The sequence below is a fragment of the Taudactylus pleione genome, unplaced genomic scaffold (genome assembly GCF_031769625.1).
Source record: "Taudactylus pleione unplaced genomic scaffold, aTauple2 ptg000584l, whole genome shotgun sequence".
In the NCBI taxonomy this organism is placed as follows: Eukaryota; Metazoa; Chordata; class Amphibia; order Anura; family Myobatrachidae; genus Taudactylus; species Taudactylus pleione.
In genome coordinates, this window is record NW_028284986.1 from 191,641 (window position 1) to 207,989 (window position 16,349).

The 16,349-nt window shown below is 47.0% G+C and overlaps 1 protein-coding gene across 2 annotated transcripts in view; it reads left to right on the forward strand.

The window, feature by feature from the left end:
• LOC148481354 (von Willebrand factor A domain-containing protein 5A-like) overlaps nucleotides 1-16,349 on the forward strand; it is a 95,324-nt gene that overhangs the window by 56,479 nt on the left and 22,496 nt on the right. For both annotated transcript variants that reach the window (XM_088453598.1, XM_088453599.1), the window contains exons 11-14: nucleotides 760-874; nucleotides 10,041-10,199; nucleotides 10,779-10,882; nucleotides 13,733-13,941. In XM_088453598.1, coding sequence (XP_088309724.1) covers nucleotides 760-874; nucleotides 10,041-10,199; nucleotides 10,779-10,882; nucleotides 13,733-13,941 — 587 coding nt within the window. The remainder of the gene's footprint in view (nucleotides 1-759; nucleotides 875-10,040; nucleotides 10,200-10,778; nucleotides 10,883-13,732; nucleotides 13,942-16,349) is intronic.

Here is a 16,349-nt window from a genome sequence, read left to right on the forward strand (position 1 = left end):
GAAGACTCTGTATACTATTGGTCAGGGTCCCCCAGCCACAGGCCGCCCCAGGGCTCCTCTACCCCTCAACTCAGGCTTCCAATGAGCGCAGGGAATTTCTCCCGGGCTAAAGTTGTTACTGGCTGCCAGGGATCTGTCGGACTCTCCTGCACATGCTCCGTACAGGCCAGAGTGAGGGGACGCTGACCGTTCACCCTGACAGCTACTATAGGGCTTAATGGAAGCAGCATTTACACTAAAATAAACTACAGGGGCCTGAATAAGAATAAGGGTGACCTTCATTAAACGGGTGGCCCCATTATATGGGGGTACCACAGTGATATGTCTTTTGCAGATGTTCTAGAAAGTAGGCTCAGCTCACCCAAAACTTTTGTACCCTGTAACCTTATAGGAAAAGACTGATTAAGGGGTCTATGTACTAAGTCTTGGAGATAAAGTACCAATGAATCGGCTCCTGTTATTTTTAAACACAGCCTGTAAACTGACAGGAGCTAATTGGTTGATACAGTAGATGGAGAAAGTATATCTTAGTACATAGACCCCGTAGTCTAATCAGTAGGTGAACATCATACAATTGCTTTCTGCGCTGTTCACTTTTAGATGGATTCTTGTTTCAGAGTAAATGTATTTATTAAACTCTGTGATAACATAATGGTTCTTCCTTTTACCTGCAGACTGGTGGGTAAGGGTCATTCTGTCAGTCACTTGTTACCTCCATTCATATTCTGTCCCCGTCTTGTTCCCCTGATAACGTTACAGGTGTTTCACATTCGGGATTGGGGAAGGAGCTTCCACGTCCCTCATTAAAGGCATGGCCCGGGTTGGGAGTGGAATTAGCGAGTTTATCTCCGGCAAGGAGAGAATGCAGCCTAAGGTGAGGGGGGTTTTTTTTTTTTTTTTTTTTTTTTTTTTGAAAAATGGATAATTTATTTGCATAAAATGATACAAAAGAGCATACACAAGATGTTACATTGTGTCGCTGCACGGCCGGAACACTATACGCTGTAAAACCGAAATCATTCACAGATGACCGCACGTTACTAGATACACGGTATCAGACTTGTTACATATATATCTATCTATTAGTGTATCTATCATGTACTGTGCTAGTCACTCATCACTAAACAATACTGCAACCCACACAGTGGGCATGGTGGGGGTAAGGGGTGAGAAGGCGGGGGAGGGTAAGTCACACATCCAAAGCTTTATTAAAGACAGACGCACATACATGGGAATGGTGCATACATCGCACAGCCTCATAAACACATATAACATAACTTTAAGCAGTGTGATGGGGTGAGGAGAGAGGGTGTGGGTCACAACTCCTGCCATTATCCACACGCCTGGGATCCCTGATGTGTGGGATGGGGAGTCGCAGGCCCAAATCTTTATTACAAACGGGTCCGATATAGGGTTTTTCTCTTTCCTCAGGCCTATCAATGGTGGTGTAGTTTTTGTGGGGAAGGAACGTCCATCACCCAGCAGGGTTAGATCTTTAGTGCCTGTCACTGTGGAATTATCCTGGCAGAGTTGAATCAGGGATCCCAGGTGTGTGGATAATGGCAGGAGTTGTGACCCTAATATACCCCTGCACACACTGCCATATGTCATTAGTGACACTGCCAGCCCCGCTCCTCCCAGCCCTACCCCTGTGACACGAGCTGACAGTGATAGCATCAGCGCCAGAGAGCGAGAGACCGAGACTTCTACAACTCAGGAGAGTTTGGACCCTATTCTCACCCTGTAACAATAGTATATAGAGACTGCCTGCGTGCACTACAGCGTGTGTCTAATAGCCAGCGTGCACTACAGCGTGTGTCTAATAGCCAGCGTGCACTACAGCGTGTGTCTAATAGCCAGCGTGCACTACAGCGTGTGTCTAATAGCCAGCGTGCACTACAGCGTGTGTCTAATAGCCAGCGTGCACTACAGCGTGTGTCTAATAGCCAGCGTGCACTACAGCGTGTGTCTAATAGCCTGCGTGCACTACAGCGTGTGTCTAATAGCCTGCGTGCACTACAGCGTGTGTCTAATAGCCTGCGTGCATCATGGGAGGAGGTTGTGTGCTGTTGCTCCTCCTCTACTTCCGTGGCGCTGAGAGGGAGGTTCCCCTGCAGGCTTCCCCAGGCCGACTGCCTCTGCCTGGGGGAAGTGTTTAGGAAAGTGTGGCTGTGACCCTGGTGCAGCCTATACAGCTTATTTCAGAGTAGAATACGGAGGGTGACGGGGTCCCACGTTCAGAGTAGAATACGGAGGGTGACGGGGTCCCACGTTCAGAGTAGAATACGGAGGGTGACGGGGTCCCACGTTCAGAGTAGAATACGGAGGGTGACTGGGTCCCACGTTCAGAGTAGAATACGGAGGGTGACGGGGTCGATTGCGGCTAATGTGGGATCACAGCCGCTGGTGGAGGGTCCCATTGTGCAGTCAGCGCTGGCTATGGAGGAGTCGGCGGGCGTATCTTATCTGGAGACCCCCGATGGAAGTCTGATGCAGGAAGAAGCTGCGGTCCTGAAGGACTCTCAGGCGGTATCCCCGGCAGCACGTGTCCTGTCGGCAGGTGTCCCAGCAGCGTGTATCCCAGGGGCGAGTGACCCAGTGAGTGATGTTCAGGCAGCTCCTGGTCCGGCGCCTGTCACTGCGGCCTCTGTCTTGTCAGCCCTGCTCCAGGCAGTGAAGGTACTGGCGGGTGCTGAGGGGTCGGTGGATTCGGCTAGGGACTTGGAGGCTCCTGTAATGAGGGTCCTGGTAGGCACTGAGTCAGTGTCACATGACCAGGGGGGCACTAGCCTAATGGCTCCCTCTAAACTGTTGGTGGGAGAATCCCTGAGTGAGGCAACTCGGGGCAGTGTGTTAGACGCCGCTGGCGGTGAGGCAGGGGGAGCACTGTCACTAGATATAAGTGACAGCATGCTAGGATTCCGCTGAGTCCGGCCCAGAGAGTGAGGAGGACGCCTATGCCCAGTGCAGCATGGAAGAGCTACAAAGGGAAGCAAGGAGGCTGAACTCAAGACAGCATTACAAAATGCGCAAAAAGAAGACTTGTTTCAAATGGGAGCGTCCTGCGGTGGAAGATGAAATTTTAACCTTAAAAAATCTGTCCATAATTAAAGGGATAAAGCGAGAGAAAAGAGGCAGAGTCTGCTGGGATTTCAGAACCACAGACAGTGGCTGATATAAATGGTTCTGCTGGACAGCAAGTTTGTAAGGCTGAACCAAGTATGGAAAGAGAGCTGGTGCAATGAAGCCTGAGTCAGGGGTGCTTGGTGAAAGGAGGATGGAGACCCAGGTTTCAGTGATGCGGATGGATACGAGGGTGGGAGATGCGGTTCTCCATGCCGAGGCAGAACTGCGGGTAAGTGATGGTTCACAAGGTATCAGGAACGCGGTGGGTGTTGGAGCGGCACCTATTGACCTGGTTTTCTCATGTGAGTCAGGGCCACTCGTAGTAGAGGCTGATGACCTGATAGGGGGAGCAGCAGGGGCTGTTCCTAGTGCGCAGAATGTGGTCACCGATACGGAAATAGTTTTGGCGGCAACACTAGCTGAGGAAAGCATGGAGGGGGGCCCCCAGGTTAGGCCCGTTGCACCCGAGATAAATCCAGGGGTTCGGTACTGTGAAGTGCAGGGCGAAGTTGGTCCAGAACAGACGGCAGCGGGTATGCCGGTGTTTAACATGAGCACTGTGTCACATGAAGAAAGACTGTGTATGGCGATAAAATGTCAGTCCCTATACAGGCAAAAATGGCTGCTGAAGTAATTGTAAAGGACAGAACAGCAAGGGCCAAGAGGACTGGGAAAAATGTGAATGTTATGGTTAAATCAGTACCTGGGGTTGGTTCATACGCTGGCATGGTCTGTAGGCAAAGAACAAGAGCAAATCCAATTATTGTGTCTGCGGGGAATGCTGGTGGTCTGGGTAGGGAAGGGGGAGGCTCCAAACAATGAAAAGTTCCTCCAAAATGATTTTTGGGTTTTCTGCGAGTGATTTGTATGCCTGCATTCACCCAGTAAGGTCTGGGGAGTATGATTTAAGTTTCCTGGCATATCTAGGATTACAGGCCTTCTGAGTGAAATGGCAGGTGTACAGGAACTCTGAGCCATATAACAAATTCATTGCAAACCTGGTGACCGGGCAGGACAGAGTGAAGGCCACAGTATTAGTCAGGAATGAATCCTTACCACCTGAAGACATAGCTTTTTGGCTTTCCAGGTATTGTGATGTGCAGTCGCACATGGTAAAGGCTGGTCACACGATGGAGGGGGGGGGGCTTGGGAGGTGCTAATCGGGTTGTGCCACTCAGATGCCGGTTTTGTGCATGTTCCCTCAGCTGCCTACATAGGGTTTAGTGTGTCTACCCTGGACAGCCGAGTACGTGCCTTAAATGTGGTGAGTTTAGGCATCTGAGTGGTGAATGTACCGTGGTTAAATGTTCACTATGTGGGAAAGTTGGTCATATCTCAAAGCAGTATCACGATGTGAAATGTAATTTATGTGGGGAGGAAGGGCACCCTTATAGTAGGTGCCTGGAAGCAAACCTCGGCAGGAAAGAGGGGGAAGGAAGGATAATGAAAGTAATACGGTGGTAAAGGAAGAGCAGAGCAGGAGGGTGGAGGAGGTGAGAGCGGAAGGTGTGGAGGAAGAGCCTTTTCAAAAAGTTAAAGGTGGGAGGAAGAAGAAGAAAGGTGAGGATATGTCAATAGTATTATCAAACAAGTTCGCCGTTGTTTCCTCTGATGAAGGTGAGGTTGTTGGGGAGGGAGCTGAACTGTTTTTGGTATCTAGAAGGAAAGCGAGAAGGATGGCAAAGCAAGGGGGAAGAGCAGTGTGGTGATAAAGGGAAAAGGCCAGAACAGGAGGTGGAGATATCACCAGGAGAGGATCAAGATGGTTTGATATGGGACCCGGTTGGAACAGAGCTGATTGAGGATGTTTCAATAATTGATGGGGTGGTGGAAGATGCGGCAGATGTTATAGAGGAAACTCTGGGACTACAAATGGAGGAGGAGGAGGTGATTGATTCCTCTTTTGGGATCAATGGTTCACTCTAGTCAGGAGGGGATACACAGGAGGTACCCTTGACTTCGGTGTGGAAATTGCTGGCCCATTGGGGGCTGGTATGCAGGGTTAAGTTTTCTTGGTGGTGGTGGTCTTGGTTAGAAGTTTCACGAGGAAGTAAAAGTAAGCAAGGTAGTGTTTCTTTTATACTCTATAAATATGGATCACCACCCTATACGATGCGCCACAATTAATGTGGCTTCTGTAGTTTCTGAATGTGCTCGTATGATGGCTTTTGATTTTTTCAACATGGTTGAGGTTGGTTTTTTTGTTTTGTTTTGTTTTCTGCAAGAGACTAGGATTCGTAAGTGTGATCTCCCTTGCTGAGTGGAGGAGGGGTCCTTCTTACTGGTCTCTTGCGGCCGAGCCATACGGTGGGGTGGCAGTACTTTTTTTTTTTTTTTTTCTGGCATGGTAACTATATACGCAAGATTATAGAATTGCAGACAGGCAGATATATGATTTTGGATGTTAACATGAAGGGACAGGATGATTTTGGATTAATCCAATATTTATGGTCCTCAGTCACAATGGGAGAGGAAATGTCTCTTCATGGAGGTAAAACCTTATCTTTTTAGGGCCCAGCAGGTTATCTTTGATTTTAATACCATAATTAGGCCAAAAGACAGAGGGGGCTCAAGGAGACCTCTGGCCTATGATTCCAATTTTTTTAGTTAGTGAAACCCATGAGGTCTGGGGAGTGACGAATATGTACATCCACCAGACCCGCTTGTCTAACCATACTTTCTTTAGTGTTAGCCATAGGTCTAGGATAGTTAGGTTTTTTGTTAAGGAGACCTCTAAAACTTCAGCCCTTGGGGTGAAGTTAGTGGAGTTCTCCGACCACTGTTTTCTCAGAAACCCCTCAAAGGGCGGGGCCTTTGGTGGGTGAACTCTGAGCTTCTGGAAGAAGAGTTAGGCAGTCTTTCAAGGTCTTCTTTCAATCTCAGGAGACACTTCTGGAGGCTGGTTGGAGTAGGTCGGAGTGGTGGTTGGTAATAAAAAAGAAAATTAAGTTTTTCCATGGTCTTGTAGCCAAGAGAAACTTATTAAAGCGAAATGTCTACCATAGACTGAGAAAGAAATTTAGATTTCTTGATCTCTGAGGAGGGAGATTGTGGGGAAATCTCCCGAGTGAAAGCTGATGAGAGAATTTCAATATAACGAATTGGCGTCTTTAGTTTTGGAAAGGGATTATGGTTCGTACCACTCACAAGATCCTTAACAGAGCTGTAAAGCGTCAGTTGATTCCAAACATGTCAGAGGACTGGTTGACAGACATGGTGTTCTTCGTAAGTATTAAGAAGGCATTATGGATGTAGTTATGTCCTACTATTCTGATCTGTTGTCTAAGCAGCCACTTATTAGAGAAAGGATGGAAGCATTTCTAAGGGACTCTTGGTCTGATTCCTCAGGATACATCTCTTGACTCTGTGGCCTGTGATATAACTGCAGAGTAAATTAGGAAAGCGATATAGTGGCTCTGAACCCCAAGAAATCACCAGGACCAAATGGTCTGACATCTGAGTTTCATAAGACCTTTTCAGACCTCCTAATTCCCTGCCTAGTGGAAGTATTTAATGAGAGCTTGGATGAGGGAATTCTCCCTCCTTCCATGAGGTTATCTGCACTTATTTTGCTATCCAAAGGGAAAGACCGTCTCTTATTGAGAATTGGCGCCCCATAGCCCTTCTTAATACAGACAGATTTTGGCGAAAGTACTCTTTTTAATAGGCTTTCAGAATTTTCTGAGCTTTTGTTTTAATCTTCTCAGCACTGTACTGTGAAGGGTCGAAGCACATTTAGTGCTGTCCTTGGTGTCCGGCAGGCCATTGAGCGATGCAGGGCTGAGAAGTGGGGAAAGTACCTACTGGGATTGGATCAGTATAAGGCTTTTGACTGGGTAAACTACAAGTATGGTCTTCCAGGGTGGGTGGTTAATTGGTTACAGACTCTATATCAACTGGTTAAAAGCTTGGGTGGGTCCTGCCTTTGAGGTATGCTCTGGGGTTCATCAGGGTTGTCCCCTGAGCCCCCTTTTATATGTTTTTGCGATCGATCCTTTTATCAGAAGGGTAGAGAGTGGAACTGTAGGAGGGGTGCAGCTGAGTCCGGAGTGTCCCTTGAGGGTAGTAGCCTACGCAGATTGTCACAGGAGTTCTGTCTTCTCAGGCAGAGGCCTGTGACATGGAACATCTCATTTGTGAGTATTCTGAAGCCTCGTGCTCCAGAGTAAATCGGGAAAAGTCCAAAGTTTTTTTTTGATGGAGGAGGAAGGTGATGAATTTTCCCTTCCAGACAGCTTCCCCAGGTCAGCGATCAGATTAAAATCCTAGGCATCAAATTTGATCATGGTGATTATGCCTCTCTAAACTGGGTTAAAAGGCTGGAAGATGCTACCAAGAAAGAAAAGATGGAAGTTATCTTTTAGGGAAAAGGTTGACTTGTGCAAAACTTACCTGGTCCCTATCTTCTTGTATGTCAGTTGTGTGCTTTCTGCCTCAATCTATGTGGGCTAGATTGAACTCCTTATTCTTTCTGCTGTTGTGGGGGAATAGGACCAACATAGTTTAGAGAAGTATTGCCTACAACCTAGGAAAGATGGGAGTTTAGATATGGTAAATCCTGTGATCTTTTTTGTGACTGCTTTTGAGTAGAGGGATTCAGACCATGGGTGTCTCCCTTCCCCAGTCTATGGATAGATGGTGACCAAGTGAAAAGTTTTCAGATTCGACATGGTTAACTCCCGATCTATGTCATCCAGCGTTTGAAGGTGATAAAGCGATATGATGTGGCAGTGAGTGAAGTCAAAAGCTGTTCCAGGAGGGAGTTGGGGAACAGAATTTTGCAGACTCACTTTCATGTCCCACTGTCACTGAGGGACAGCCCGGGTAATGCTGCTTCGAACGGGTTAGCTCTGTTAAATTCACAGAGGATACCGCCAAAGTTTAAAGATATTGCCTGGCTCTCTTTTCATGGAAAGCTTTATGTTGGAGGGAACCTCAAGTGGAGGAGTGCCAGTGAACGTGGTTGTCCAGGGGAGGAATGTCCAGGGGTGAAGGAGACAATGGACCACTTCCTGCTTGAGTGCCCCTTTTAATGTAAAAGTTTGAGGCGGTATCGAGGGCCATTGGAATCCCATACCTTTCGGGTCTTAGTTACCCTGAGTGGGCTTATGGGGTAGTCAGAAGGTACGGTGGATTTAATTTGACCACAATTTTTTTTTTTTTTTTAGTTAGTTTAGTGGTTGGGTACCACACGTGGGGTGCACGGTGTCATGTCTCCATACGGAGAAAGGTCCTCCTCTGTGAAGTGGTGGTGGGTTTGATTCTACAAGAGGTGAAGAGGATGATGGATTTGGATAGGGGGAGGCTAGACTCTATCAGCTGGTTCCGTCGGTGGGGTCAGTTGAAGCCCCCTTGAGTGGGTGGTGGATAACCTCTTTTTGTCCAGCTGGGAGTCTTTTGTTATGTATATTTATATCATGTGTGTGTGTATATGTATATGTGTGTGTATATGTATGTATGTATATGTATATGTGTATATATATATATATATATATATGTGTATGTGTGTGTGATGTTGCAAGTTTTAAAATAAATGAAGTATCATCGTATATCTGTAGCCTGCGTGCTCTACATCGTATATCTGTCACCCCCATAGTCCAGGCTGGGGTGCGAAGCCCCTAGAGCTACATCTGACTGCTACTTCAAATCCGGATCGCCACTTCTCTTAAGGCCCCTAAACACGGAACGATATTGCTAACGATTCGACGTATCGGAATGACAAATTGTCAATATTGTTCCGTGTGTACGCACTATATCGTGCATTGCGTGCTCCCGTGGAGTCGTCCATCACATCGCCTGATCTTTTTGAACATGTGAAAGATCAGGCGATGCGGCTGACTATCCCATGCAGCGCTATGCGGCGGGGGCCGGCATATCGGGTGGTCGGGCAACGGATCGCCCCGTGTTTACGGACTGCCCAATATGTTGGCCTGGGAACGTGGGTCGCATCGGCAGGTACACCGTACCGTGGGACTGTGTACCCACCTTTAGTAGGCAGAGACGAGCGACTGTTGCAGCTGTTTAATGAAAGAAACTTCGTCATTCCCTTGGAGGGCGTCGTCTTTGTATTACAACTGTCAAAGCATAACCGTTACTGTCCAGGGAACATCGCTGGGCTAAGGACAGAAACCAGCCCTGTGCACCACCCAGCTCACAGTTTGGGTTTAACCTTGAGACATTGTGTTGGTTAAGTGTAAAGATAATCGGTTATATTAGTTATTTAGTTCACTGAGAAGTAATGCATGTACTGTTAGGGTATGTATGTGAGATGATATGGAGTTGGGTAAATTGTATTACATGTAACTTGATGGAGTAATAATGTTGAACTATATGTGTGTATTTAACCTCTTTCTTTGCAGACAGTGTTGACTAGCGGGACGCCCTTTGCTCCACTCCTGCCAAATAAATCAATACTCCCCCAAGGGATATTAAAGGGGTGTAAACTGCAAAGGTGCTCCAGTCCCACTGCTGGGATCAGATGGGCCTCTCTTGGTGGCAGGCTGGGGGGTGGGGCGGGGCCTCTCTTGGTGGCAGGCCGGGGGGGGGGGGGGGGGGCCTCTCTTGGTGGCAGGCCGGGGGGGGGGGGGGCCTCTCTTGGTGGCAGGCTGGGCGGGGGGGGGGGGAGAGGCTCTCTTGGTGGCAGGCCGGGGACCGTCATTCATGTACTACATGTAGTAATAACACACATATTAATCTTTCATCTTAAATTTAGAGTTCTCTAATCCTATCAGGTTCTGTGAGAGAGAGGTGTTTGGTGGCCAGTAGGTAGTCTACATTATCCTAACACAGACAGACGACGCGTATTAATGCACGGACGGGTGACATGCGGGAGTAATGCACGGACGGGTGACATGCGGGAGTAATGCACGGACGGTGACCTCTTATTCCTGGCTGTTCTTTCTCAACCCCATCAGGTTCTCCGAGCCCTAAAATGCTCCTTACAGCCCACCGTGAAGGACGTCTCTCTGACATGGACCCTGCCTTCCGGAGTGGAATCCATTCTCCTGTCCCTAATCCCCACCGCCATCTTTCAGGGTCAGAGGTCTATTGTCTACGCCCAGCTGACGGGAAAGGTGCGTTACGTCTGTATCCGTGAGTCTGTAACCTGTGTACTATGTATCACTGCTCCTTGTACAGAGGGAGGAGTGTTAGAGACTCTGGGCCTATGTTTGCATACTGCATTATGCATTGCAGTGCTCTTGCGCAAACTGTCCGCTACGATTGAGAAGCGATCGCAGTGAGCACGCATGGTCTTCAGAGTGACCGGGGGTGGTCGGCAGAACGCAGGCATGCTTAATACCCTGCGATTGTATACGCTGGCAGAGGTCTAGATGGTGAAGGGAAGTTTAGCAGTTTGTGCGGTAGGGTCAGATCAACTACAGCTGTGCGGATGGTTCCGATGTTACCGAGTTTTGGCTGACTTGCGGATGCGGCTTTATACAGTGGCCGTCTTGGTATAGTGCTGCGGTTGCCGTGTGAGTGCATTCATTAGCATATTTTCGCAGCAAGCGGGTGCATGGGAACGCAACTGTGTGATCCGTGCTGAATTAGGCCCTTTGCGTGATGCAGCGCTAGATGCTTAGACCATGAGGACTATGGCGCCTATGGTATAAGCATCGGAACGTGATATTTATATTGTTCCTATTATATAGGTGGAGAATGAAGCGGAGGGAGAAGTCTGTCTGCAGTACAAGTTTAAAGATGACATTTTAAAGAACAATCTTCGTTTCCCGCTTACAGTGGAGAAAGCTGACCGGTACATATGTTTTTTATTCTTATATAGACAAGTATAAGAAAAGTTTGTGCCCAGGACCCTCTATGGTCATGCAACAATTTAAAACTATTAGTGAGTCACAGTTAATCAATGGGCTGGCGTGTGCCCGTCTGCAACAGTTACTAAATGAATTCTTTTCTGGCATCCGATATGTGAGATACCATGTAGTGTAGTGGGCACTGTTCGAGGACTAGGCGTAATATGTATAGTAAACTAGTTTGTGGGCTGCGGTTTATGTATAGAACCCCTCTGGTGGGTGAGTATGGGGGATTAGCGACACTATGTCCCCAACGTCTGCGCTGACCGCTCTATTTCCCCCATCTCACTCATTGCGAATAAGCTTTTCCCTCTGACTCCTGCATCCTGTTCCTGTGGGGGAACGTTTATTTGCATTTGTCCCTCCAGTGTCTAGAATTGGCGGTCACAGTGGTGCGGTTTCTGGCTTTGACTTTTTGGGAGGAGAAAAGTGCAGCAGTTTACAAGTCCTGTCCCCTCATCGCAGTGGCCGTTCTCATTCCCTGGAGGGTTATCTAACAGTGATGAGGAGGAGGCCATCCAGATTCCAGATATGGCATATACAGCACAATTTACCAAAGTGAGATCTGGCACACTTCTCTGACCTCATCTGCAGCTGACAACTGAGACCTTGGGACAACGTGGTTGAGTTACCAGTTTCTCAAAGTCCAACTTCACCTCATAACCGCCCATGGGTTTCTGGGCCTCGTCTTCATCACATGGTGTTCCTGGCAGAGGAGACATCATGGTCGTCAAGAGGCAAGTTCTTGCCATGCTCTTGCAAGTGGTGTTCTCTGCAAAAACTTGCCAGCAGGATAGACTACAAAGCAATTTTGTTTTACATCCACAGATATTTCAGTTGCAACTTCTTCTTGTTTGAATCATCTCTTAGCAACCCAAGTGTTTCAGTTGCCAGACACACATCTTGGGCTAGAGTCAGCTCTGTCTGACTGAGTGTGGACTGTGGTGACGCTGGTTGCCAGTCTGTAGGGATGTGGCACAGTCACGCTGGGCCATTGTCTACAGGGATTTTGGTCCAGGGCTGAGGCAAGGTTTTTAACAAAAGGCCTAGAGATAAATGTTGTTCTTTGGGCTGTGTTTCAGGCATAGCCCTACATTTTGTAGGTGGCACCTTTTTGGATCAAATCGAGCAATGCCTCGGCCATCCCATAAATCACCCACCAAGGACCAACATGTGGAACTTTGAGATCTGCTAGAGATAGAATTAATGGCCTCTCGATAGAACCACAAAGTGCTGCTCTATGGAACGCGCACAAGGGAACCACATACTATCCCAGTGGATTCAATGATGGTCACGCCGGTTCTAGTGCTACATATATGTTCCAGCATCCTCAAAATGTTGGCAGACCCACACTGACAACTGCCCTTCTGGCTGTATATCCTAAGTCAGTCCATTCTTATGTCATTCTGACCACGATAAAGGCCCAGAAACCAGTATCTTCCAAAACTTACCACCATGTTTGGAAGATTTACATCTCCTAATTTGAAAGAAAGTGGGTACACACATCCTTGTTCAAGCTAGTTAGTCTTGTCAATTTGCAGGATAGCTCAGATCATTGAACCTGGCCTTCCTGAAGGCGCAGGTGTCAGCTCTTCCATCTTTCCCAGTGTAAAATTGTTATCAACCCAGAAGTTCAACCTTTATGTTCCCCTGGTTGTCCCTTGGGATCTCAATATAGACTTTTCAGCTCTACAGAAATACCTTTTAAACCTCCTTATTTGGTGGATCTTAATCTTGTGATGTGGAAGGCGTCACTCTTGCTCGCCATGTCACCTGCCAGATAAGTTTTAGCGTTAGCTGTTCTGGCTTTTGTAGCTCAGTTTCTGGTTTTGCATTGAGACGCAGTGGTCTTGGTGCCAGAACTTTTTTACCTGTTTTACACCTAAACCAGGTGATTGATACCAACTGCAGGCCAAAACATGGTCTCTGATGGTGGCAACGTTGTCTGAGCACTGCTGGTCGGTGTGGATATAGCTGCTGCATTCTATGTGAGTGGCAGCCTTTTGCTGCTCTATGGTGCACAAAAAGTGAGATTGGTCAGCGACCAAGCAGACAGTGGCCAAGTAGATCATGCTGACCCTCTGGGAAGTATGTGTTTTTAAATATTGGTAGCCCAGTCTACAAGACCGGTGATCGTGTCTAAGGTAGCTTAACACGGGTCCTCTGTGTAACCGTTCTTCAAAGCAGACACCTTGTAGTCTATTCATACATTCATGGAGTTCTAAAAATTTAATATTTTGTAGCCAAAGACACCAGTTTTGGGTGTAAAGTTTTGCATGCAACCAGAGCTGAATGTACCCTAATTTACGGCCATGGTAATTCATTGTCCCCCAGATTGTATGTCACAAGAGAGGATTTTTGGTACTGACCGTTAAATCCGTCTGTTTTAATTGGATTAACTACAGTATGTAATGTATGATATGCTCTGATTCCTCCTATGTCAGAGGTTCACAAACGCGGTCCTCAAGGCTCCCCAACATTTCAGGTTTTAGTGATAACCATGGTTAAGCACAGGTGGTAAAATCAAATTGACCGAGGTACTAATTAAGTCACCTGTGCTCAACCATGGACATCTCTAAAACATGAACTGTTGGGGAGCCTTGAGGACCGTGATTGGGAACCTCTGCCCTATATACTAGCTCGTCTCATTTTGATAGACCCACCATCCACAGACTGGCAGCCAAAGCCCTGATTCCCCATGTAATAACTGGTCTTATTCTCTCAGACCCACCATCCACAGACTGGCAGCCAAAGCCCTGATTACCCCCATGTAATAACTGGTCTTATTCTCTCAGACCCACCATACACAGACTGGCAGCCAAAGCCGTGATCTCGCAGCTGCAGCACGGAACTGACTCAGACTCGGAGGAGGTAAAGAAGAGAATCTTGGAGACCAGTCTACAGTCCGGAGTCATCTCCTCTCTTACAGCCTTTGTAGCTGTCAACAAGGACTCTAAGACACTGGTGGAGGGTACTACGGTGCGCAGGGACATCCCGGCTCCAGGTATGTAACTCCCTTCTGGCTGCACAATGCTCTGTAGTAGAACATGAAGGTACGATTATGCCCCATGTAGGGCACAGCAAGGGCAGGTTGTTTCTTTCTGCCACACTCCGCTACATCTATCACTGTAACACAGATCACATACATATGTAACACAGCTTTATACACACAGATCACATACATATGTAACACAGCGTTATACACACACATCACATACATATGTAACACAGCTTTATACATACATATGTAACACAGCGTTATACACACAGATCACATACATATGTAACACAAGTTTTACTAGAAAACCAATAATGGGTATAAATACTTTACATTAATGAGTTATGATGGTATAACAACCACCAATAGGAGCACAGAATGCTTTAGAGCTAATAAAATGATAAATATATAGAAAATCCATTAGCACACAACACACACACATCACGTAGATGAGTATCTCAGCACTTAATGTAAAAGCACAGTCTGGCCCTCAATAAATGAGATTAATGTTCCCACCAATCAATATCATATAATGTTCTTTAGTCCTATAAGAACCACAGTCTTTTGCACTTGATCATACAAATCCACCAAAAGAGCACAGTATAAATGACATTAGCTCATTATCGGTGTCGTTGGATACACTACTGCACGATCACAGTGCGCAATAGAGATACGTGTATACTGTAGTTCCCCAAATCTGCGTACAAAGGTGATATTGGGCAGGTGCGCTGGATATATGGAATAGTCTGATGCCAGAATCCTCACTCAGTATGAATGGTCCAGGTCTCAGTGCTCGCTCCTGCTAAGCACCTAGCACAAAGGAACCAGGGAGCAGAAGTGATGCACAGTGGGGGCTATTACAGATGCCTGTGATCCCGTTCCTATATTCCCCACTGTCAGACACTTGTCAGTACACAGAAGTTGTTGAGCTCACATTAGCAATGCATTGCGCTGCAGCCGCTGGATCACAGTGTGGCAATAATAAACTTTGTAAGTGCGGCTGTGCTCCGGGACTCCCCGCCAGGAGGTGCACTGCGTTAGCAGCAAAGCGGAAGAGCGAAGTGCAGCAGGGGCAAATCACAAGCCGCTATAGCAGTTACCCGAAGTTAGTAGTCGTTGGTCCTTTTTGCCGGCAGTGAATGCTCATGGTGGAATCGGGTGAAAGTGCTGCATCTAAATCCAATACACTGACGCGTTTCTCCGCCATTACCTGTGGCAGTTTCTTCAGAGGGAGGTAGAGGACTCACTACTGATGCTATATTTTAAGCCACCTTCAACCAATGAGGGGCAGCTAATAATCCAATCTGTCCTGACTGCAGGTGTTTACGATACTGTATTATTAAGTAACACCTACAGTTCTAGCAATTTTAATTACATAATTCCCAATGATGCATAAGAATAACACTGAACATGTTGCTGTGTGGCTCTGCAGGCTAAGCCACAGCAACGCTCCCAGAATAGAGACCCACCAGGACCATGCAACAAATTCAGCACAATAAATTATTTTGAGATTCTTAAAAATTAAATATTATTGAATTTGCTTGGAGAGCCCAAATAAATCAACTAAACCAGTGGTTCTCAAACTCTGTCCTCGGTACACAGGTCATGTTTTCCTGGTCACCCAGCAGGAGCACAGGTGTATTCATTACTCACTGATGGATTTTAAAAGATCCACAGGTGGAGCTAATTATTTCACTTTTGATTCTGTGAGGAGACCTGGAAAACATGCACTGTTTGGGGTCCTGAGGACAGTTTGAGAACCTGTGAACTAAACTATTAAACCCAGAAGTTAAATACAGTATACAAAGCCAAAGTAATAAAGGACAAAAATTAGATTCACTATTCAGAACATCTGTGTTGATGGCTTACCCTGATCAAACACCATCAGAAGTCCTTCTATGGGATGCAGTTTATATGCCGGAAGTCGAAATACCGATGCCGGAAATCCAGACGCAGGTATGATGTCGTTGCCGATATCCTGAATGACATTAGGACAGGATACCGACGTCTGCATCCCAAACGGCGGTAAGTATGCACAGTTAGCCATTGGGGGGCTTAGGATTAGGCAACCCCCGGGGAGGATTAGGCTACGGGAAGGGGGGGGGGGGGGGGGGTTTGGGTTAGACATCACTGGGGAGAGAGGGTTAGGGATCCCCCAGGAGGGTTAGGTTTAGGGTGTGGGAAGAGGGGACTAGGGTTATGCACCACTAGGGGAGGGTTGGGGGGGAGGGGGTGAATAAGGGAGTGTTAGGGTACTTACCTGCCCCTTTCGGAATTCTGTACCATTCGGGCTATTCAGCCACCAGCATCTCATACCAATTCCCATTCTATATACTGTCAGTATTACTCTATCTATCCTGAAGATGAATTAAATATTATTCATTTTGATGGATTTATTTAGTACATGGGGGAAC